Genomic DNA, 24,994 nt, shown 5'->3' on the forward strand with positions numbered 1-24,994 from the left:
GCAAAAATATGTTAAAAAAAATAATTTCTAATACCCCTGTTTACCCAAAAAACGTGTGAAACTTGCACCTGTTGACCTAAAACGTGATTTAAAAAATGACTGAAGCATATTTTATGTTTCTGATGTTGTTAGGTATTGCAGTGAATTTATTATTCAACATTTATAGATCTAGTCTTTTTATTAAATTATATATTAATGATATAGAAATGAGAGGCCAGAGTTTCATTTAATTAAATTCATTATTGAGCCTGAAATGGCTAATTTATTAATAAGAGATTTATAATCATTAATAATCAAGCTTGGTGGTTCAAATAAATCCATTTCTACTTGCTCGATAATTCAAATGATTGCAAAAATAAAACATTCAAAATATTTAAGTGAATATGAAAAATGAACTTCATGGAAAGTCTGTCAGGCTGTGGTTTGGTACATGTCTCGAAGAATACATACAATTATGGCATCATGTGGTTAGACTAATGATATACTTACTTTACTGTGCTGATAGATTAAAGTTTACCTGTTCTTTTGAAGACAATCTCCACTAGAGTGGCACTCAGCAGGGCACATACCTCGACCGGGGCTCAATAGTTTGCTTTATGGTTAGAATCATTCAAGCTGCACGGAAGTTTACACTCCTGTTTATTTTCATCAATATCCATGAACTATTCCCTAGGAAATCTGTGAAAATGTAAAAAAACAAAATTCGTGATAAAGTGACAAAGCATTGGATCTGTCCCCTGATCCAGATCTGCAACTCAATTTAATGAGTTCTTTACTGACCCACACTGCATCCTTCCACCTAGTTCTGTGGTAATCCCTCAAGAAGTGTTTGTGTTATCTTGTTTACAAACTAACATGCACACCAACTGACGGACAGGGGTAAAAACATTACACCTTTGGCAGAGGGAATTATTACAGTCCTCCACATAGCAGGACATTTGCATTAGAACACAGGGAAGCATTACCTATTTTAAATCTCATTCCTAACTAGCAGCAAATGCAATGTCTTGCCTAACATGAGTTTTTCATTGTTTGAATAAATTGATGGAACCTTACTGTGATTTGTTAATGTCATGAAATGCATCAAACAGATATTTAACATTACCAGATTGAAAAATGCATCATTTGTTTCATGTGATGTTTTTACGAGTTTACGATGGGGCATTAATTATTCTAGAGCTATGATTTGTGTTTGATTAAATCTTAAGCAACTATTCAGACATGTATAATCACAAGTAGACCAGTGTTCAGTGGTGAATGGTGATGTGTTGGAAATCCATCCTCAGTCTTTCATGAACACAGTAACTCACTGCTTAGATCTGTACTTTGCCTAGTGTGATTGTGACTGTGTATATCTATGTTGATTCATCACATTTCAACACTTCATTCATATCAGAGGCCAAGGTTTCAGCTGAAATGTGAAAGGACAGAGGAACAGAAAAATAAACAATCATTGTTACCAAATAACCTGTTTATTTCATTGAGCTAATGAAGTCAATTATCTATCAACATAATGCCTTGGTACCCACGCCAAAATTTAATATGCCTCCAAAAAAATCCACGAGTGCACAATATTGTTAATACAGTGAGTATGGAAAATACAGTCACTCTTACTTGAACTTGAGAGTACAAACAAGAATCAGTAATAATGATGTCGTCCACGGTCTGATTATACCATTAATGACTACTTATACTGCAATAGATGCAACATTCACACTGTTGTTAGCTTATGGCATGTTATACTTGTTCAGTGATTGATCTCCCAACAATAAAAACTATCAGGTTGGCATATGTAACTTTCTTAAAAGGCAGTAGCTCAGTGTTCATTTCTAACAGTAGAGACTATAAAAAAGAAAGCATTTGTTATATCTGAGCCTAATGGTAAACATAATTGTGTCTACATCTTAAATCGTAAATATCTGACACCGAGACGACAATGTAAGAAAGGAGTTCGGTAAAAATCCAATTCATCTGTCAGACACAAGGCAGACTAGTGAAACAGTTCTGCTTCACTAAAAACTACACATACAGAGAATAAATCATTTGAGGAAAAACAATAAAACTTGATGCAAAAATTAACATTTGTCAGATTCAAGCTTGACAACGGAGCCCTCAATTCTTGCAGGTGTTGTAACATTGTCAAGCAGTAGTGTGTCCATTTCGTTACTGCTACTTGGGATTTCCTTATTCCTCTCTTTCTCCAGGTATCGGCTTATAATGTTACTCAGTTTCAACAACTGGATTTTGGCTGCTGTTGAATTTTCAGCCAGATTTCATCATCCCTTCCCAAAGTAAGTGTAAACAGTTCAGCCGTTAAGACCACCTTAAATTATAAATCACTGAGGGGGAAAAAAAGGTAAAAAAAGGGGCTCTCAGGTCCATCATTAGGACACAGAGGAGATGGGGTTGAGAGGCGAACCCATTTGTGTTAGCACCTTGTCCAGCCACTGGAGGGGCCCATGCAGGTGCACTTCGATCCAGCAGGGGGTGCTGGTGACATCCTGTCGGTGGTACTCAGCTCCCCAGCCCTGAGGAGGCAGAGCAAATCATACAACAATGAGTAACAATGATGAAGTTTGCCTCTAGTTCAAAAAAGACATGCACTGAACTCCAGATAATCTCTGGACATTTTTCAGATTCACTGCGACCAAGTGGGCGTGTTGCTGACGGTTCTAACATGCATGTGCAAAAATGACAGAAACAAAATAAAAACAACTATCTTAGAAAGAAAAGGAATTATCAAACACATTGAAGACACTGATGAAGAGGTCAAGAGCTTCAGATGATGAGAGCAGATGCAGGTGTGAATGTGCTCTAAACAAAAAAATGTGATATCTGAGCTGAATTTATACGCTTCGTCCTGCCTCTGCCTAATGTAACACCCCTCAACTGAACGCTTTGGAGATTTCTGTTCTGATGTAGATTTGTCTGAGTGGGGAATTTCATGCTGTGTTGTTCATTAGTGAAATGCAAACCCAGGAGAAAGTCCAGACCCATTTGTGTGGACATTCTCTGTCTATGAGACATATTTAACTGTCCCAGTCTGTCCTCGACTTGGAGCTCTTACCTTGACAAAGCTCATCCTAATGGTGCACATCTTGGTAAGCTCATAGACGGCCTCAAAGCCGTGGTTGACCGACTGGGCCAGAAGCTGAGCAAACTCCTGGTTGTTGAAAATCTTGAGGCTACATCCACTGGGGATCTTGCAGACAGTGGTGGGGTGGAAACCGTGGTGATAGTTACAGTTACGGCTCTGGACAAAAATGCTGGTGTCACTGAGGCACTCTGCATAAACCTCCCCTCCCACATAGTACAGGTGCACACCTGGAAAACAGAAACAGACAAATGATGTTCAGGACATTTTCATATCAGTCGATATCAATATATAAATCAAATCAGCACCACTCCACTGAGGTACATTACTCTGCCCAGGTCAACAAGTGACTCTGCTCCTCTGGTTTTTTCTAATCACTCACACACAACTGATCTTTATGAAAACCTGCTGAATTCATACTTATGCTCCTGGAAAAACAGGTCATCGCTTCTTCTGCAACTCTGAAGTTATAAGACTGCGTTGTTTCATAAGTGTGTGTGTGTGTGTGTGTGTCTGCTTGTCTCTGTCCTTCACACACAAACTGATAATGAATGTATTTAGTTATTAACTGATGGTGTTGGATCATGAAACAGGATCGTTCTGGTCAATTTAACCCCGATGTCCTGTCTGTGTACGTCACATTTCGTCTATTGTGTAAACAATTTAAACGTGTCTCATAAATGTGTCTCAAAATCAAACAAACATCATTCCTGTACGTGTCCTAATAACTTCTGATCAGTGAATGTGTATATTGGTAAAATGAGCGTCGGTCAGCAGAGGAGTAAGAAGGAAGCAGACTCCCACACATGACAACCGGACCTTTAATGTGCGTCTGTCCTGATCCTTAGTTCTACTGACCATGTCTTATATTTCTATCAAGGAAAAGTCATATTGAGAGAATTATTTTTTATCGCCCAGCCCTAACACAAACTACAAATAAGTATCTAATCAATCTGCCTCTCATTCCGTGTGTGAGCGTTAGTTATACCTTTGCCAATGTGTCGACGGGTGTTTTCGATTGTGGAGTTCCGGTTGACGTTGGACAGCAGTCCGAGGCAGAAGCGGTTCTTGTTGTTTGAAGGGTCAGTGAAGCCATCCACAAGAACGCTGGTTGAAGAGGCATGATAAGCCTCACCTACACGATTGTTGAGCTCATAGTAGACAATAGAGCACCAGTGGCTCGGCTCCTCGTACTCAACTGGTTGCACATCTGGGAAAACAACAGGTCACAAACAGAGGTGAGGCATAAACTCTCTGACAGAGGGAATTAGACTTTGATTAAGACACATCTGACAAAGAAATATGTTTAAGGTACAGTTGGTTGACTGTGCTCTGCGTGTGCTACTTCAGGCTCAGACCATGGATTGAAACAAACATGGCGAAACTCAAAGAGGGTCACCATTTTTGCATCTACATTTCTTGGTTTGTCTCTCAACAGCATTTCAAAAAACTACCAGTCATTGGGCTTTGTGTGTTCTACTGAGTGCCATTCTGGTGTTAGTTCTGAAATCATGCACATGACAGTGGCGAGTATGTTTTTCTCTTGGTTATTTGGCTCGTCTTCAAAACATTGTTGTCACTGCCCCATGTGTTTGCTGCATCTTCCAAACGCATGGCATCAATTTGTGAGGATGGCCACAACCAACTCTATATAAGGCAGCAATCATGCAAGAGCAAACGAGGTTAAAAGCAAGTAAATCTCCATCTTTCTGCAGCGTGGGACAGTCAGGTCTTCCAACGCTCTATATAAAACTCTCAATAAGAATCTGTAACTGGCTTATACAGTTATACAGTGCGTTTCCCATGAACACGAGGATTGAAATTCTTCCCAAACGTGACATAAAATCGTTCAGTATGCAGGTATATTATATACACTTATAAAGCCACTGGGACTGGATTCATTTACTAACGAGGTGAAACTGGATGAGAGCAGTTAACGTGCTGCTCATTAACTGCTCTCGTTGTTATGGAAACTATTTCATATAGTGGAAACTACAGCAGGAGGTTCACATTAACAATACATTTCCCAGACTTTTACATATCAAATCTATGATCATTGTGGCAGCAGACACAACAGCCTGGATTCTATTTTCTTAAAAACACATGACTACAAATAAGGAGCATTTTGATAAAAATCACATCACTTTATTGTTGATTTTTTTTAAAGCAAAGCGAACACCAGAAACTGTTCAAATGATCCCATTGATAAATCAGTAAACAACCCAGCAGGACTAAAAATTAATAACTGGGGAGGACTGGGAAACAACAAACACAGATAAGACTTAGCTTAGAAGGCCTAGGATTGAGGACAAAAATGTACAAATGGTACAGACACAGAGCTACTCAATTCATTTCAATGAGACCACTGCGTTGAGAAAAGAAAAATAGAATTAGGGGTCATTGCCTTGATCAACCAGTCTTTTGCAGAAAAATAGGGTCATAATCTTTTCCTCCATCATAAATGGAGTGGTTTGCAGAAAATGATGATACGTGAAGTTGACATCTGATGTTTCGGATCTAAAATGCCACCAATTCATCATGTAGGACATTTTTTTGAAATGTAATGAATACTTGAGTGGTTTATGGCCAGAGAGGTATTTTGCGAGGTCACAATGATCTCTTGACAAACAAATTCTTATCATTTTAATGTACTAAACATTAAGAAATTCCTCCAAGGCATTCCTGATATACTAGCCATCACCATGGATCTTTATAAGCCTTCACAAATGACTGTCTGCCAGGTATGTAATCCTTTCACTGTTGATCATTTACTTGTCATCTTTATGACTGTCAGTCTAAATGTGGGTACTCCTTACCTCCTCTGGGCATGTTCTGCGGCACCACACTGCTGCTTGTTTCCATGGACTGATTCTCCTGGCCCAGCTGCTCATCAGGGGGCATGTAGGCTGGGGGTGGGGTGTCAGCTGAGACATTAAGAGAGCAGTTAGTGACGATGAGACCAGTTGTTGTTGCTGGCAAATGGTCTGTGAGACACACATACAAACACCCACACACACACACAAACCATCTCCCTAGACTCCAACAATCATCACAGGATCCGTACCCCGGAAATGGTGTCTGATTACACATATCCCTCACTTACTAAGCCACATGCTAACTCATTCCCAACAGTGAGGCAATATGAGCTTTCAGGTCCACAATGAGATACACAGGAAAAAACAATGAAGAAAAGCTCCACTAAGATCGCACTCTGAAAATGATGATCAGGGCTGTTCAACACAAATAAGCTTGAATGCTAAACGGGCATTAAAAACATTTTCTACTGCCTGCAGCCACCAGATGTGTCAGCAGATCTGGACTGGAGCAGAACAGAGCACTAGTCACCACACACACACACACACACACACACACACACACACACACACACACACACACACACACACACACACACACACACACACACACACACACACACACACACGAGTATAACAAGAACAGTAAAGGATGAATTTTCCGATAAACCACGTCTATTGAACAAGACAGAAGGATGCTGCTTTATGTGAATATATCTGTTCTGTCTCCATTCAATAACAATGAGACAGTAAAGCTGCCTGCTCCACTGAGTTAGGGCCTCGCCAGCAGCCAGCAGGGTTGGCTCTGGTGGACACTGCTTAGGTGGCATTTCTTTTGTTCTCATTAAGAGCTGTAGCTTTTTATATTTGGACAGATATAATAACCTGGCCTGGTTAGAGCTTGGATACAAATTGCCAAGAGATGAACATTAGCATGTACATGTTTAAACTAATTAGTAAGGAAAAAGACTGAATTATTTGCTATTCAAGTTCACCATTTACTAAGTTAATGCCAGGATGCTTTATTGCAGCTTTTTTTAAATGATACACATTGAAAAAGTGAGTAATCTGAAGAACTTTTGGCACTAACTTATAATCAATACATACATTCTTTACTTTAAACATAGAAATCAGCTACAAGACAGCAACAATCCAGAAAAACAATAGTCTGGCAACTTTCCCTGAGTCAGGTAAATTAGTGTATATCTTGTACCTGGGAGCTGGAATGGACTGGAGGGCCCCGAGCTGGCCGGAGAATTTGGATAAGTACCACTGCTGGCTGGAGAAGGAGGATACGGCGAGTTGGGAGAGATGGGGAAAGAGCCTCCTCCACCTCCACCACCGCTGCTGCTGCCGCCCCCACTGTGAGGCTGCTGGAAGGACTCTGGAAAGGTGGCATTCAGGGGCATGTGTGGCTCATTGTGGGTGAGGTTACGGAACTGTACCAGCAAGCTATGCTGCGGGTTGAACTCGCTGTGCCGCGGTACCAGGACAGGAGGAAGCACTGGATGATAGAATAAAGGAGGAAAGTGGGTTTGTTGAAAATTAATCAAAACATCAAAACTTAGAAACAATCTTGACAATTAATTTAAGGTGGCAATGCATCATAACCAGTAAACCTGGAGTGTATATATGTATCCTTTCTATTGATGAAAATTGAGAAATTCAACTAATACCAACAGACCCTCCATGGACATGCTCTTTGAAATGAAGCCACAGTGCTCACAGAAGATGTTCATTAGTGGAGCAGCACATTTTTTCTTGTTTAATGAATCGGAAGAAGAAACAAAAGCACTTCACAATGAACTACCACTTGAGATTCATAGGTTTCTCACAGGTTAATGCTACAATTTACCAATGTTTCCATAACACCTCATATGCAAGCTAGATACCTTGACACATAAGCTTCTATTCCCCACTCAGTTAATGCAGTTCATGCAACTCAGTCACATGTGTGGCCAAAAGTGATGGCTTTAAAAGGGTGATTTTATTTACATGTAGGCTGAGGTAAAGCTGGTAAACTGACAATAACATAAAACAACATTTTCTCAAAATGAAGAAGATGATATTGGTGTTTTTCCAAATCCTTAAAAATAACAAAACTTCAATTAAAACTAATTAATTGACAGTTGCACCAATTGATTGTTTCAGCTCTAATCTTTACAATAATTAAATCACTGTTGGGCCAGCAGACGTCACTATATTTCTTATCTCCCAGTACTTATTCTTGTGGCTGATGTGCTGGTGACATAAGACAGACAGCAAAATTATGATTCAACTTTACTGTCATTCAATGAGGGTAATTCTTTACAACCAATAACTTAAACAAAACTAAGAACTTCAACTGTTAACCATAAGAAAACATACAACCTAAAGTATGTCTTGCAAGATATTTACATAAAATAACCTCTGTTTATTTTAATTTTCAACTTTGTCAAAATCATGGTGTGAGTTTTCGCCAGCCTTGCATTTCATCTACTGACTGACCCTCAGTATTAAAGTTCCAATGCTGCCCCTCCACAATTACCAGCATTGGTTCAAATGATATGACATGCTGTCTCTCTTGACCAACATGTGATCCGTATCCTTGAACCAGTCAATACAGAGCTGGCAATTGCAGACCAGTCTAATGTCAGAGAGTTTGCCCCCGGGGTCATCCATAAATGTATGTGATGCAGTGTGTAAGTGACCGGGAGAAGGAGGGAGGGGTAGAAATGAGAAAGTGCTGGGAGTTTCGTCTGAGTGGTTTATGCATTTAGTAAGCCACTCTGATGCCACACCCCATCTGGAGTGCCTGAGGCATATAATCTAATAAGACTCCAAAAGAGCTAGTGATATTGATTTTCTGTGAAATGGAGGGGGTTGGTGGAACAAGCCCGTGTGATGACAGCCTCCTGACCTCAGTGGATTTGTTTACCAGCTCCACAGTTTACTCAGAGCTCTAGCTAAGGGATGTGCAAAGCTCTACACTGGTTTAATCTTTTCTGTTCAATCCAGTCGTTAAAAAACAGTGTTGCTGTTTTTCAGTTGTGTGAACAGAAACATTTATGCCATTAAATGTAAATATCTAAGTATAACTTCAAATACAAGATGAATAACACACTTCAGTAGGTGTCTAACAATAATCGACTAGTAAAAAATAACAAATACCATATACCCTGACAACACAGGTACCTACCAGGGCTCTCCACTCGCTTGTAGTGATATGGGTTGATGCAGACCTCCTTCTGTTTGGAACCAAACGGGTACTCGCACACCTCCAGGGGTTTGAGCTCGTGGTGGGACTGGAGGTCGGGCCAGCGCCACACTCGGCAGTAGATGACGTGAGGCAGGCCTTTTCTGTGGGAAACCTGTAGCCGGCCGTCCAATGATCTTGGAATGGTAACACACTTGCTGGGCTGTCCCGGGCAGCTCAGGGCTTTTTCCAGGTCCTCCATGGCACCTTTCTTTTTCTTCAACTTCTTCACAAGCGCATCCACAGCCTTTTCTGCCCATTTCTCCTCCTCGTCTCCCTGCTTCCAGCCAAGCAGCCGTTTGACTGCTGGGCTTGTGAAGGAAAAAAGACTGGACATGGAGGTCATGGCTGTAGTGCGGGTAACAGGCAGGAACTCTGTAGGATGGTCACTTCAAAAGGGACCGAGAGGTCTATGAGTCCCCTGCTGCCGATCTCCCAATAGTGTTAGTAGCCTAAACTGGTGTGTGAGAGTGTAGTCAACAAAATAAAGCACTTGAATGTGTGTTAGAGGGTACAGAGATGATGGGTGGGGTAGGGGAGAGGAGGCTTTAGCCTTGTCTGACCAAGGACAGGAAGCAGGGGAGGGAGGGGAGTCAGCAAGCAGGACGCAGCTGCTGCTGCTCAGGAAGGGCCCTGCAGCAAGCTGTCCGGAGCTGGGTCACCACCACTGATGGAGGGAGGGGGTGCAGGCTGCAGGAGCTGAGATCGGGACCTCTGTCGAAGTGACACGTTGCAGCAGGTCTCACTGGTGCAAGTCCACAGGCTTAGAAATAAGGTACTGACCAGTTCTCATCAACAACTCCCAACTCCTCTCCGGGCTGACTTCTCAAACCAAGTACAGTCAGAGTTTTACTCCATCGGCCACCTACAAAACAGAAAAGAGCGACAATATGTGAAACTGATTTGTCAGGCTTTACATTAAGGGGCCAAGAACTAAGCAATTGTAAGAGTTGAATGATAATTACAATTCAAATAAATTTTAAAAAGCATGACACAGCATGTGACTGACACTATTCTTAATCATCAGGCTGATCAAAAAGCCCTTTGTCCTCTTTATATCAGTCACATCATTTCTAAAAAGAGCCTCAGTCTTCCTGAAACTAAGATGAGTCAATTATCTGATAGGTGTTATATAGAGAACTTGCAGATAATGCATATGAAAAGACAAAACTCTTTGTGTCAAATACCCTAAATGGCATGTAAAGCTAGCAAGCTGCTCTAACAGACAATAGGTAGAATGATAATATTATGTATTAACCAATATAAAATGCTGTAGTGCCAATACATGGAACATATACATTTAGGTCCAAAGTAAACATACTGATCAATACACAAATTAAATTGAATTACACTGGTAGTACTCATAGGTTATATTATTATATTATAATATATTATGTCATTTAAACTATGTTCAATGTATAGACTGAAACACATGCACAGAAAGTTAAAGATGTGAGGATGCCAGCAGAAATGGGCTTCATTACAATATAAAAGTATAGTTGTATCAATTAAATAGTTAAGAGTTGTTTGTAGATATGGTCACGTTAAGTGTAAAGGAGGCAGCCTACTGTCTGGTTTTTGGGCCAACAGACAGACAAATAATATTAATCTGATAAAAGTCAGATTTGTAAGAAAAAGATTAATGGAGAAACTCTTCTTGTTCTAGGTTCTCTAGTGTTTCATCAGCCACTTCTGTATTGCTCAACTATGACTCATAAAACAATAAATTATAGAATCACCATCTTAAAAAATTACATTACATCAGGAGGTCTCCAATGACTGCCCCTTTAAACTATTTCCACATGCTACTGCATTGTGCTGCGGATTTCGAACCGAAACAATAACCCAACTACATGTATGAAACCAATCATGCTGTGATATATGACACTTCAATCTATATCATGCGGCCGCAGCAAGCGGACAAACACATGTAGCCCACAGCAGCAGCTGTTTGGGGGGCTTGTGAAACCGGCCCCTGTCGAAAAGGATGTGACCACAAAGAGCTCCTTCCTCCCTCATCCCATCCCTCCCTTCCAGAACACAGCTGTCCAACAGCACTGCACCCACTTCCACTGCTTATTGTTCTACGTGCACATGAAAGAAGAGGGAAACCTAAAGTAGGACATGTAGGCACAGACAGCAATTATTAGCTTTTCTATGATCCGAGTTTCTCTTTTCTTACATTCACCAGTTTCAGTCGTTATTTCCACACAGCCTGCCCAGTCAGAGACCTCGCTGTGACTAGCCCTCTTTTAGACTGGATCAGCAGTGATTCATCAGTTCACTGCTGGGTGAGCAATGCCGAGTAACAGATTTCAACTTGAAGACAGGTCCGATCTGTTCTGTTGTGAAACATGCAGGAAGATATTGTTTAATCAACACGTGGTAGATATAACTCGCCTGAGCTGACGACTAAAGCAAAAGCTGATTTGAATCTCAATGACTAATCCTCCAGATAAAGTGGATCCCTCTCTACAAACAAGACTTCACACTGATAGTTCTTTGTGTTTTCCCCCATCAAAGGCTGAAAATGAAATCAACCTTGACCACACTTACAAAAGTCACATTGTGGAGCAGGGCTGGTGGGGAGAATGAAGCCCATGATTGACTGGCTAGTGCTTAAATTAACTATAGCCATGATTAGAGACGCTCTCCGACCACACTTACAACAACTATCGGTGGTTTCCACTAAAAGCCTGATCATATAAATTATACAAATTTGAAATAAAGAAGAGGATTCACTATGTTTAATGAGAAATTATGTCCCGAGAATTTCCCATATTGAACAGCCTTGCAATTTTTTAGACTACAATCCAAACAACATACGTGTAACTAATTTCCATGGATTTCAAATATTTAAAGAGTCACGTCATAATTTCGACTACAGAACAGATACCGAGATCAATTCTGTTCTGAAGCTCTTTCCAAAGACCTACCCACTCCTTACGAACTGGAAAAGAAGACACCTAGAGGTGGTAAACAATGAAATCCATCCCGAAATCTCTGCTCCACTGGCCCGCATAGAGTACATGTTCATCACAGGTTGGACTCCCATGACTTACACGAATGAACACTGCCATCATCCTCGTGTTGATAGGACCCGCAAAAACGCTCTAAATTCATAACCTCAAGAATAGCACTTCGCTCTACTGTGTGAGATCTGTCTGAAAAACTTGACAAGCATGAAGTACAGGGAACAGAAAATATGGAAGAACGACTGGTAAGGAGAAAGCAGCCCCCTCCCCACCCAGGGAATGAGGAGAGGGACTCCGGGAGACGCATCGCACATCACACACGCATTAAAAATAACGTTAAGTGATGCTATTATTTAGCTGCGGCACAGAAAACGCAGAGTTACTGTGTAAAACATGAATTGAGCGGCATTAGATGACAGCAGCAAGCTAACGTAAGCAACCTCGAGGATTTGCTAACTACCTTAGCTAACGTTAACAACTTAGCTTTAAGTTACAGTCGCTTTTAAAAAACTGAAACTAACAGAGGCGAACATTAAAAGACACGGTTTCCTCTTGAAACTCTTACGTTGGGCGCCAAACCTCCACACCTCCGAGCGGCTGGCCTCGGTTGCTTCAGCCGCCCTCCTCTTCCTCCATTCCAGAAACTTTTTTGAACTTCTCGCAACTGAAGCTAAGCTATGCTAGCCGTTAGCCCAGCCCTGGGAAAGGAGAGCGGCGAGCCTCTGCGCAGCAACTACTGATGTAGCTCCCTCAAGTTCACCTCCGCGCTTTGCAACCCAGCAGCTATTTAATCACATACCTGTCCGGCGATACACGCGACCCGAGGCTACGTGTGTTCCCGTGAACGTCTAAGCTGCGGCTCCTACTCTCTTAAGGGAGTTCCTCTGGTTTTCCTCGGCTTCTTCCCTCTGTCTCCCCCGTGCCATGTCCTCCAGCTCCTGGAGACTAGTAGACTGCAGAGGCAGAGTGCAGATCACTCCGCCGTACTCACAAACTAGTGCTCTCTTTAGTGATCTTATGTTATATTTAAATTACTAATTTATTATAAAATACGAACATAACACCAGGAATATAAACGCTGTTTTATGACATTTTAAAAAGCAATACAGTCCATGTCTAACCTCTCATTCATTCGCTTTTCTGGCGCATTGATCCGAGAATGTTCCGAATGAACAAACTTTGTCCACCTTTGACAGCTGCAGCAAAAATGATCGCGGTGATAAAAAGTGAAATTAAAAAACAGCGGAACGTGTATCACACAACACGATGTCTGCTCTGCGGGGCTGCCGACTGTCGGACGGAGAAGTTGGGAGTCTTACGGGGGTCGTGCTGCGGCTCTGGGACGTCTCACAAGTTGCTGGCTCCACTGAGTCTGGAGCTCTGCGGTTTGTGTATTGTTGTCCTTTGTAGTCGCGTCCTCGAGACTCCCACTGTTCCCGCGCTCTTAACGCGTCCAACTCTTCATTAGTCGAAGTAATAACGAAGTCCGCCACGTCTGTTTCCACCGGAGGAACCGAGCTCCGCAGGGGGAAACGGTCCCGAGTCTCCGTCCCGTCGTCAGAGTCCGAAGTGAAACACGATGTTCACGTCCAACCGCTGGTGGGCGACCTCGGTTCAGTTGTGAGCAGCTGTGGAATAATCACCACATCCTCGTTTACTGCCACAGTTCAGAGAAACTACAATCTGCTGCTTCCTGGTCGCTTCTCCCGCGCCGTGCGGACTCAGATCTGGCAAGTGTGGTCGAGAGAAAAAAAGAACACCTCCTGTCTCTGAAGGTTTCGAATTTGAAACCAGGACGTGCACTCAGCAGAGCACATACCTCAACCAAGGCCCGACACACTCTTTATGAAACCACATGTACATGAACTAGATCCAGATCCATTTTTTATCTGCACCATTAAAGGTAAGATTTAGGTGAAAGGGATCTATTGGCAGAAATTAAATATGAGACATAACAGGGGTTTGGGGACACTGAGGTAATCAAGTGGACACCCTCTGAGATATTAAGGTCACTTTTCAAATTAACTTAAGATGGAAGGGAAACAAAAGGAAAATGTGAAAAGAACTAGAAGGGATACATACTTCCACCAAGGCCCAACAGTCCCATTAGTTTCTGTTAAAATTGCACCAAACGCAATTTCTCACAATGTCAAAGAAAGTGATACAAATCCCTGGATCCATTCCCTGATCAGTGTCCAAACCAAAATTTAAGAGGTTCTTTCCTGATCTATACCACATCCTTCCACTAAGTGTCATGTAAATCCACTGAGTAGTTTTAGTATAATCCTGTTAAGTAATAGACAAACAGAGGCAAAGGAAAACATAATCCTCTTTGCAGAGGTAACATTTTCTGTTCATAATCTGTTGCTTTGTAAAGTAGATGAGACGATCTCCCCATCTTCCCAAATAATGTAGTCTGTGGAATTACAAGTGTCCATAAACCTATGTATACATACTTAACACTGAAAACCCCTTTGTGATTTTTTCCCCCACAACTTTTATATTTTTAAGACCTGCAGGAGTGTTCTGCTTCATTTTCTTTTAAATAATCTGACTCTTTATTTCAATGTCTTCCTCCATTAGGAAAAACCTTTCAGTGTTGACTGTAATGATTTGTTCAAAAATGACCAGCAGGGGAATTGATTAGATGCTATTTTTATAGTGAGGTTGTGTCAACTCCAATGCCACGATGTTGCCGCAGTGCAGAGTTGAGTTTACATTGCTCTAATTATATATTCACAATGAACAGTAACATATAGGGGCTGTGGATCCTTTCAGGAAACTGCTCTCATACTGTATGTCTTCATGTTTCCTAATGCAATGTTTGCTATATAGAACTCCACCAGCCATGGTTTTAGGTAATCAAATATATACTGTATGTATAAAAATCTACTGATCCCACAATCTCTAACAAAGAAACATATCAATGGAAACATGCAAAGACAACTTTAATTTACAGACATATGTAAAAAGAAAAACTGTACAGTTTTAATTAATGAAACCTTGGAAAGAAAAGACAAAAAAAATCCACCCTCTTGTGCAGGCCTCTGTTTTATGACTAACTCCCTTCTGCTGAGATCCTCCAGTGCTAAATGAGTAATTGTTGTTCCCAGTTTATAGCAACAGTTGGTGTTACAGCTGCCATATGTCTCACTGGAAAGTGATTCACAAAATACACATTTTGGATGGTCCTCACTGTTTAATGGGCTTTATATGAACCAAATATATTGTACATGTAGTTAGTGACTATAACGAGCATCGTTATAATTGAAAATTGAATATATTGTGGACTTTCAAGTTCTCAGAAGTTTAGATTTACTGGTTTCACTTTTTATTTGAGGTGTACATTTGTAATTTACACTTAGATGCAAATGTGACTTGGAATTGACTGAGGTACCATCGGGTACATTCTCATATTTCCTGATATGGTTTTTAGTATGAGTCTTTCTGTATATTCATTAGAGAAAATCAAACATTATGACTGAGTGACATACTTTGTTTAAAGTGACTAAATGCACATAACTATGCACTTATCAACATCTAACAAGGCCAGTTTAACTTGATGCTGCGTCTGTTCAATAATGTACCAACTCCCATGTGCTTGGCAGCTCATATGCACCAGATCATTACAGTGAATTCATGTGATGGCCATGATATTTTTTGAAATATTTTATTTTTCTTAGGCTCAGTGTGAAAGGAATGTACAGTTTTGATTTACAGAAAATAACAGTGATGAATCTGATCACATAATCACAGCAAAAGCGAATATTGAAATGTGTTTAAAAACAATACTATTTTTAAAAGACACACTCTTTTATTAGGAATTAAAATGAACCTGTGTCTCGTCTACACACTTACAACAGAAGTGCAGTTTCTTCTTCACACATCATATCAGTGACTGTCTATTAAAACCGAATCAAACCTTCGTACATTACAGTGCAATCTGTCAACTACTGATTCAAATGGATTAAATAATCAATGTGAAACACAATCCTCTCGTGCTCAAACAACTAATGTGATGAATCAAAATGTCAGGGTATAAAAATGTAATGCACAATAATGTATACAGCAGATCAGTTGGCAGAGCAGCACTGGATCACTTTAAGTCCAGAACACGACACAGTTCAGGTCCACAGTCATGTTAATGTTCGATAGCGTCAGTCTTTGCATTCGATCTTAGATCTAAATTTACACAATATATTGCTTTCATTATTAGGATTTGGGAATGTTGTTTTTAGTTTAGAGGAACAGGTTTGGATATATCAGATAAAGCCTTTGTCGTGAGGGCCCCTACACTTTGGAACAATCTGCCAGAGGAGATTAGACTAGCAGAATCAGTTATCTGTTTTATCTCACCTCCTAAAACACATTTTAACAGAAAACCCCCTTTATATCGCATGAGGTCTATGACTTTTGTTATCTGTGTCTTTATAATTATTATTGTACTCTGTTTGTGATTTTCATATTGTTTGTGGTAAAGCACTATGTTACCTGTATTGAAAAGTGCTATACAAGTAAAGCTATTATTATAAGTCAGATGGCTGAATATTTGAGCTTTCTGTGTGTGACAAATGACACATACTTAATACATTTAGAATATCTGGGGAAATTAGTATTAGTAATTAGAAATATTAGTAATTGTAGCTTCTCAATGTTGTTTTTATGTGCTGTTATGGGGACCATGGGTCTCACAGTTGAAAACTGAACCAGATGAAGAAAATGACTGGAAAATACAGATTTGAAAAAGACCAGTTAAAAACCCAGATGTTCTACAAAGAGCCCATGAACAAGTCATTGCAAGTTCTTCCATATGCAGTTTTATAAAAAGTCAAATGGTCACTAATGTAAATGTGTAAACTGAGAAACATACTACTACTGATCATATTATTGTTAAAGGACGGTGAATGTGTTTTCATGCTTGGGTGTCTTTACATTTATTTTTCTGAACATGACACTCAAATACAGAAGTTGCTTTTGAGCCTGGTTCCATACATTTCTCATTAGGTACCTGTTTGGTTGATCTGTTAGAACCCAGAAAATACATCAGTTACAGTTATGGAATTATAATGTTTTTCATTTGATGGATTCCATTTGGCAAAAATGATTCTGTAGCAGATTGGTTCATCATTTAAAAAAAAAAGTCACTGTGGGTGATGTCAGTGCAATGAACACAGCCTTATTGTCAGAGTGCATGCACTGACATAATTTCCCAAAATGCACAGTTTGTTCAGGGACATGGAGCAATCGACCCATGACTCAAAAAAACATTAAACAAGCAACTGATGAAGAGACAAACATGGGTCCAGGCTCAAATGTGGAAACTGTGGCTTTGTTATTAAACTGAGTCATTAAATTAATTTAATCTAATGCTTCATGTTTTTGATCAGTAACTTAAAAATAAAACCCGGTTGCTTTTCTAGCCATCATGCAATAACTTAATATACCTGGTGGACCACAAAGAAACAATAAAAGGAAGCGGGGAGGATTTTGTCTGTAGTTGGGATGTTTCTTTTGTGCTTAGTCAGGTTTCTTCTCACTTCTAAATATGTGCAGGAATACTATTGACATTATCACTGAGCAAGGTGCTGACCTCTGAACTGCAGTTGCTCTCCAGGCACCACTGCTAAATAGTTTGAAAGGGTTAAATGCAGAGAACAAATTTCCCCTGTGAGGTTTAAAAAGTACCATAATAAATGATTCTGTGGGACATCCCATCCCACAACCATTGACATGTCCCCATTTATATCAGTGAGAATAGTACACAGGTCCTGCAGCAGCCACTGTGGCTTGAAAATCAGCACTTACTGAACAACGTGTCAGACAGTAATGGATGTAATCGATCAGTTACAATGCATAAAATGGTCGGCTAATTTAGCAAATGAAGGCACTGAAAAATGAGTAGTTGATAAAAATGTCACAATAGTGGAGAGCTCTGCAACATATTAACGCAGCATCAGTCTCATGTTACAGAATATGAAGAGCGAGGGAGTACATTTCCATTTCATGAGGCGAAAAAGCTGGTGGGCTTTGACACGAAGAGGGCAAACGTCTTCTCCTTTGGTGACGTCACTATCTGTCCTGGTTGTCCGAGGCATCCTCAGAGGGAGTGTCTAGGACGGGATTGACAAACCCTTCAAATTCAGTGTTTGCACTGTCCTCTGGGTGAGTACTCACAAAATCATTCTCCCACTCCAATGCGTTGGAGTCCTCAGAGGTCGAGGTCGGGCCGCTGGTCATCTGCTTGCCGCCGGGCCTCAGGGCTGCACGCAGGATGTCCTCCTCCGTCCGAGACCTCTCCCAGGCTGGAAGTGCCCGATTGATTCCTACAACATTAGGACACAGGCATTCGTTCTCTCAGCAGAAGTTACTGAAGACAAAAACTGCTGCAGGCAGTCAACTGACTCAGAGGGGCCACAACCCATATGGCCTGTTCCTACATGAGACTATCTAATGCACATTCTAATCTTAACATACTGCACCTTCATTCCATGGAACCCAACCTGCGAGGACATATCCCAGTGATATGTACACATGACTGAGCTGAATAGGTTTTGTAGTGGGGAATAAAAATCAATAAACCCATGCAGTCCCAAAGTGCCCTGCCCTAGAACAACGCATACTAATACAAATAACATGGATGACACTCCGTAGAGTTCATACCTCAGCCAAGGCCCAACAGTCCCCTTATTAAACCACATTTAAATTCACTGGATCTGGATTTTTATTTGGATCTGCTCCTAATTGTGCACACTAATAAATATCAGTCTCCTACACATGTGTGATTGCTTTTCATCAATATCCATGAATTATTCTCTGAGAAATCAACAAAATGTTTTTATGAATATAAAACTGACGTCACTAATTATAAATACTTAAGAGGCTCTTGGAAGCACATGCAGTGCTCACACATCCAGTGCGGCCTGGCTGTTAGTCTCACAGTGCATCTATAAAACGAAAGTGTCTACTCTGTGGAGCAGCACTCACACCGCAGAGAAATGAGGTCGGAGAAGAGAGAGGGACGACCAGGATGATGAGGATTTGGTGTTAAAAGACTTAAAAACGTTGGATATTTTGAGGGTCTAGCATCTCCATGCTGTGGTATCCCTTATTAAAACATACACAGAGTGCTTTATGTTAAGAAATGGCCTGATCAGCTCCTCCCTCCTCCTCTTTGCTGCAGTGTCACTGGAAAACATAATCAATCTTGGCTGTAAAATGGAGCTCTGCTTTGAAGGGAGGGAAAAGTCTTGACTCTGGTCTCTCAGTGAGATTGAAACCCTGAATATCACATAAATGTTCGATGGATCAACCATTTCACCAATTAAAATGCTTTTTTTCTTTAAACTTTGTAGCTGAGGTATCAAAGGCAACACTCGACAGTACAATAAAGAGCTTATCTAAAGAAAACCTTTCAATATGAGCAAACATTAAGTCTTACCTTCCTCATCCTCCCACTCTAGATCCAGTGAGGTCCCGTCATCGTTAGTGGAGCGAGTCTTGGTGGTGAAATCCCAGCTGTACTCTGTGTTGGGAGTCACCACATTGGTGTCAGAGGGAAGTCCTGCAAAAAAGAAGTAGTTATCATAACACAGACCATGTAATCATGTAAATGCAGGATGGTCTTGAATGACAAAGAAAAAAAAATAATATCAAGTATATTATCTCACTCACTGTTGCTCCTGAAAGCCTCAGACTGGGCTTTTACATTCTGGAGGTAGACATCGAATTCCTCCCCACCGGCTTGTCTGAAACAGGCAGTAATGAATCAATATGAGAATAACACAGGTTTAATTCTAATCACTCAAAAAAATTGAGAACAATTCATGCACAAAAATCATCAGTCCCGTAACTCAGTGGGCCTGAATAAACCTTCCTGCGGAGACTTTAACTTAAACCTGAGATGGAAGCTGATACTGTGCTCAGCTGTGCTCTGCAGCCTCCTTTCATTACCACTGAGAGTATGAGGATTTGTCAGCTCCTTGCTGCTACAATGAAAAACGAATTAAGCACTGAACTCTGAGACTGGATACCTTGTAGTGCTGTTATATCTGCTCTGCAGCCCACACACTGTGACTGCAGCAGCACACCGAGCTCTCACATCATTAAATCAATGTTTCTGTGGAGAGCTTAAAAAAAACAAACTATTGTTTTTGCCAAATGGCAACATCACACATCTGAAGGACTGAGAGGCAAAATCTGGCACAAACTAAGGTGAATATATTCTTTAATATGTCAACTGAAACCAAAGCAGAAGTTCATGACTGCATCCTGTCCTCAGCTCAACAACTATTCTGTTGTCTTATGAACGAACTCAAGTGACTCACTTTCTTTGAGTTTCACTGCCAGGGCCATCTGCTTTCCCTCGTGTCCTCTGGGCAGACAGCTGCCAATGAAAACATCAGAAAAAAAGTCATATCTTCTCATGATTAAACTACAGACGCACTTTATAAATCTGAGAAATGAAATTTAACAGTTATGGTGCTACCAGGAAAACACATGAGTAAATAACTTTAACAAAGCAACAACAAAGAAAGTGGAATGTGGCAAGAAAAGCAATTGAGAAATCTTCATAGCAGTTCCATTATTATTATATCATGATTTCATACAACAACAATAATAAGATGAAGATGAAAGAGAAGAATTATGATACTCTAATATATTCCAATATCTGTTGTTTTCTACTCCTGATGCCTGATATGTTGTGGGGACAAAAAAATTTAAAGAATTCAATTTTTTCTGATTTTACTGCCTGTATTGTTAAATGAATGTGACACATTAAGCCTTGCTACTATGAAGTGACTTGAACTGACAATTTGTTCCAGTGCACCTAGGATGAACCTCTTGATTTGTTTGTCTAAATGACGATCAAGAATGCTAATGATGCTACACACACTGAAACTTGACTGGATAACAAAGACAGGTTAATGAGCACAAAACTTTGAATGAAAAAAAGACAATATCATTGCGTCCTCTAAGTGCACAGAGGGCGAATGGCTTGAAATGCTGGGCAGCCTCTGCACAGGGCCAGCAGGTTAGAGGAGAAGTTGTAAAGCCGAGCAGTAATCAAGCTGGCAGAAGGGAGCGTTCAGTGCCGCCTCACCTCCTTCATTTTTCGCTCACGCGCCAACCTGGCGGCCTCACGCTGGGCGGCATTTCTAGCCTCCTCTTCTAGTCTTAACTTCTCCTCTTGTGCCTCTAACTGAGCAGAAATAAACAAAATGAAAACAAATGAGACAGAACAGAAAAAATTACAAAACAGAAAAAGCAATGCAGCAAATTATAAGTAAGCAAAAATAGGTCTTAAAACATAAAGTGAAACAATGGGGGCTGTTAATCTAACAAAGATAGATCTGTCAAAGGATGCTTTTATAAATTGTCTTACCTCTGCTTGGATCTTCTGGTCTATCTTAATCTGCCTGTCTGAGATGGCAGCATAGCGGTGTTCTTTGAGGTGCTTGATCTCATCTTCACTGATCGGCCTGATAAAAGGACAAATGAATAGAGCTAATGTATTTATTTTTTTGGCAGAGAATAATCATGGTGATTTTTTGGGTCATGAGACTTCTTACCTCGGGCATGGCTGTGGACTCTCTACCTCCCCCTGAAATGCAAAATAAACATGGGACCTTTAACCACTCTGTTTGACTCGAGTGCCACTAGTCTGGGACTGTGCAGACAGTAATCGAGTTACTCCTTGAAAGGAATAACAGAAGTCTGCCATTATTATAGTGATGGGGGTGTGTTGGGTGCGCATCGGTTTCTATCCATCACTGGAGGAAGTCAGATGGGTGTCTGAAAGTAAAAAGTGTCCTGGGAGTACCGGCTTAATGCAGCATTTAATTAGACTACACGAAAACACTTACTCAGTCTTATACAATATAATTGGGTCCCAAGTTGCTTGAATAATAGAGTTGAGAGAAAAGTCACTAACAATATCTTAAGTGAACTTATTTAGGCACGGAAAGCTTTAAATATAAATATAATCAGAGAGATGATCAGACTTACCTCATCACTTTCGACCAGATTTTCAAACTGCAAAATAAAAAGTCACAATAAGACATAAAATCACACATTAAAAAAAAAAAGAAAGAAACAACAGCAGTAAACATATGAGACATACCTCGATTGTATAATGTTCCCCTGTGGTGCTGCTTCGGAAATATTTGGATCTGTAAGAACGATTCAGAGAACATATGAACACTGATGGGAAACACTTCTAATGTCTGGCATATACTTAGCTATAAAGTCAGATGACTGGAAACATATAAACTCAATTGCTGATACTTAAAACGCAGTAGTTGCATGATGATTACATTTAAGACCTCTGACATTGAGATTAACTCATGACAAGAGCATGAAATCTGGGAGAGCGAGTTAATTGAGCAGCTGCAGTTGAAGGAAACTCCCAGTATGAGACAGGTAGGTTTAAAGGCAACAATGTTGAAGGTGTGGAGGAGAATTCTCGTAGAGCTCATTTGGACATTTCGCGAGGCTACTAAACTACTGGATGTGATATGGACAAAGCAAATAGTAAATACAGATTCTAATCACTACACAGTGAATGAATATGTTGCTCATTTTTCACAGTTACAACATTTACTGTATATTATATATAACCATACTTTTTTTTTTAAAGAATCTTAACTATAAATAAGACTAGCAACTGACTGCAGCTTCATTACGCATGTTTTGTTGTTAGCAATTTAAATTCTGCAGCAGCTTTTATCAGAAACTGTTGGATAATTAAATGGAGCCAGATATTTCATCACTCTGATAAGACATATGTTTGTTAAATTAGCTGATACTGGATAAAAAAGTCTTGACAAGTAGTAAAGCGTTCATCAATAGGCACTAATCAAATGGCTCTAAAGATTTGTCTTGTTCTGGTCGTCTGTCCACTGTGACTGTTTAAATCTCATTATTGGCACAGACATATGACTAGTCTACATTAATACAACAGATCATACGCTGAAATCATCAATAGACTTATGTACCATTCATCAAAAACATGGTTGGTTCTTTAATAAGTTTAATCAACACTGGAGGGATGACGTGCAGCTCATTAAGCAGTCAGTGCACAATACCAGGACCTCACATCAGGCTCATCTAAATGAATTATTGATTAGGTCTGTGATTTCTCTGAAATGACACATGTCTGTTGCTCTTGTTTGGCTCAGCCTTAAAGCACGTTGCACTTTGGCCACACCCAAAACAAGTGATATCACAGCTGGTGATATTGGTTGTATCGATGACGTAACTTACATACTAACCCTTTCATATCTTTAACTAATTTATGAATAATTATTCAGCTCATGTTCAACAATAATAATACATTATTTGATTTCACTGAATATGGAGCAAAACCTAAATTTGTATTACTCCAGTCAAGATGGCTGTCATTTTACTTAGTTAAAGCATGGCCTGATGGGAGCAAGCAAAGTGGTTACATACAAATGTATGAAGTTTCCAAACCACCGGTCTCGTACTAAAAAACTTACAACTGCTTTATCTGTCAAGCACAATGTCCTTGACAGAATTGAGTCAAATATATGGCTCTCTTTTCTTGATGATACAAGTCCCATGATCGAGGTTTAAAACCAAACAGATCAGGCTTTTAAGGTTTCAGCTGCAACACTGTGGAACAAACCTCACCTCAACATCAGCTCAGCAGAATCAGTACCTCAGTTTAATAAGTGGTTACAAACTCACCTGTATAGAAATATAGGCATTCTTACAGTTTTTGATGTTTTATTTCATGTTTTCTTTGTTTTGTGTCTGTTTTGTTCATTGCACTGTTGAGCATGATCTGGCTTTTCTATGGTTTGTTCACTTATACTGTATTTTGTTAAGAACCTTATAAGTCTGGTTTTGACAGGTACTAAAGAAATGAAGTTTAGTATTATTATCATTATAGAAATGTGTGAAAGTAATTGCACAAGGACAACAAGCAAGCTCTAATCGTGACAAAGCTCAGGATGAAATCATAAATGATTAATGACACATTGGGTGACATGTCTGCCTGTAAGTAACGCTATGAACAATCAGGTGAGTGTATGTATTGGGAGGGGGGGGACAGTGTCCAGGTATTAGTCTACTTCATCAGCAGCTCTGTCTTTATGTGTCTTTAATGCTGCTGCTCTCCATTAATTAGACCTGACCACCTCCATGTCCACCCTGGTGAGAACAGGGGTGGGGTCTGGAGTCCTGCTGACACCGTGTGACTGCAGCTGGGACCCCGCAGAGACCTCACACAGCCCAGCCTGTGTCTGACTGACCGGTCTCCATCTCCCAGCAGCAACACATCACCACCAGGAGCTGAACTAGAAGTCTGCCCACACTGACACACACACACACACACTCACATGCTGTGCTATCAGCTGGGAGCTAACCCACTGTTAGCTAACGTTAGCAGCTCAGATGATGCTAGTTAAGTTAGCTCAGGCAGCAACAGCCGTGATGTTCCACCTACCCGCCTCCTCTCTGGATCCTGTTGGCCTCTCTCCTGAAGAGACCCGCACAGTAAGCCCAGCAGTTACCCATCGCATTGTCGGATAACACCGGTACCTAGCTGCCGGACAGCTGCTGGATCCTCACGGCTGATAAATACATGTCCAGCAGCTCCAACTCCTGTCCTCCTCCTCCTCGGACACTTCCGCATCCTCCTTCCTCTCCGACTGATGACGTGCCAGACAGCAATGACAGACACCGCCCCCTACCGTCGTGTTACTGTACTGTCAGTGCTAGTGGGGTTTGTAACACGGTGAGACAGCATCTTAAAACCTGTCAATGAAACTGGATCACATTCCTCATGGTGTTCACACGGAGCAAAAAGCACCAGCCAGCCATTTCAAGTTGTCACATTAAGTTATAACAGATA

At 40.6% G+C, this 24,994-nt stretch overlaps 2 protein-coding genes across 7 annotated transcripts; both read right to left on the minus strand.

Annotated features, from left to right (window-relative positions):
- Window positions 1–1,453: 1,453 nt before the first annotated feature.
- smad5 (SMAD family member 5) lies at window positions 1,454–13,907 on the minus strand. 5 transcript variants are annotated; one of them, XM_069531985.1, is made up of 8 exons: window positions 13,239–13,825; window positions 12,917–13,070; window positions 9,086–10,007; window positions 7,121–7,411; window positions 5,911–6,018; window positions 4,083–4,304; window positions 3,068–3,324; window positions 1,454–2,528 (listed from the first exon to the last, which is right to left on the minus strand). In XM_069531985.1, exons 3-8 carry the CDS (start codon window positions 9,486–9,488, stop codon window positions 2,385–2,387), a joined length of 1,425 nt encoding a protein of 474 aa, XP_069388086.1. In that variant the 5' UTR covers window positions 9,489–10,007; window positions 12,917–13,070; window positions 13,239–13,825; the 3' UTR covers window positions 1,454–2,384. The 5 variants fall into 5 exon arrangements, with proteins under 5 accessions (XP_069388086.1, XP_019938203.1, XP_019938210.1 ...); XM_020082644.2 differs by lacking the exon at window positions 12,917–13,070 and having other exon boundaries at window positions 13,239–13,907; XM_020082651.2 differs by lacking the exon at window positions 12,917–13,070 and having other exon boundaries at window positions 13,437–13,849.
- Window positions 13,908–15,771: 1,864 nt separating this feature from the next.
- ap1ar (adaptor related protein complex 1 associated regulatory protein) lies at window positions 15,772–24,790 on the minus strand. 2 transcript variants are annotated; one of them, XM_020085331.2, is made up of 10 exons: window positions 24,587–24,789; window positions 22,238–22,286; window positions 22,123–22,149; window positions 21,687–21,718; window positions 21,500–21,596; window positions 21,218–21,316; window positions 20,442–20,500; window positions 19,789–19,862; window positions 19,556–19,678; window positions 15,772–18,440 (listed from the first exon to the last, which is right to left on the minus strand). In XM_020085331.2, the coding sequence occupies exons 1-10, from the start codon at window positions 24,655–24,657 to the stop codon at window positions 18,187–18,189; spliced, it is 885 nt and encodes a 294-aa protein (XP_019940890.1). In that variant the 5' UTR covers window positions 24,658–24,789; the 3' UTR covers window positions 15,772–18,186. The 2 variants fall into 2 exon arrangements, with proteins under 2 accessions (XP_019940890.1, XP_019940897.1); XM_020085338.2 differs by lacking the exon at window positions 21,218–21,316 and having other exon boundaries at window positions 24,587–24,790.
- Between the last annotated feature and the right edge of the window lie 204 nt (window positions 24,791–24,994).

The sequence above is a fragment of the Paralichthys olivaceus genome, chromosome 9 (genome assembly GCF_024713975.1).
Source record: "Paralichthys olivaceus isolate ysfri-2021 chromosome 9, ASM2471397v2, whole genome shotgun sequence".
Lineage (NCBI taxonomy): Eukaryota > Metazoa > Chordata > Actinopteri > Pleuronectiformes > Paralichthyidae > Paralichthys > Paralichthys olivaceus.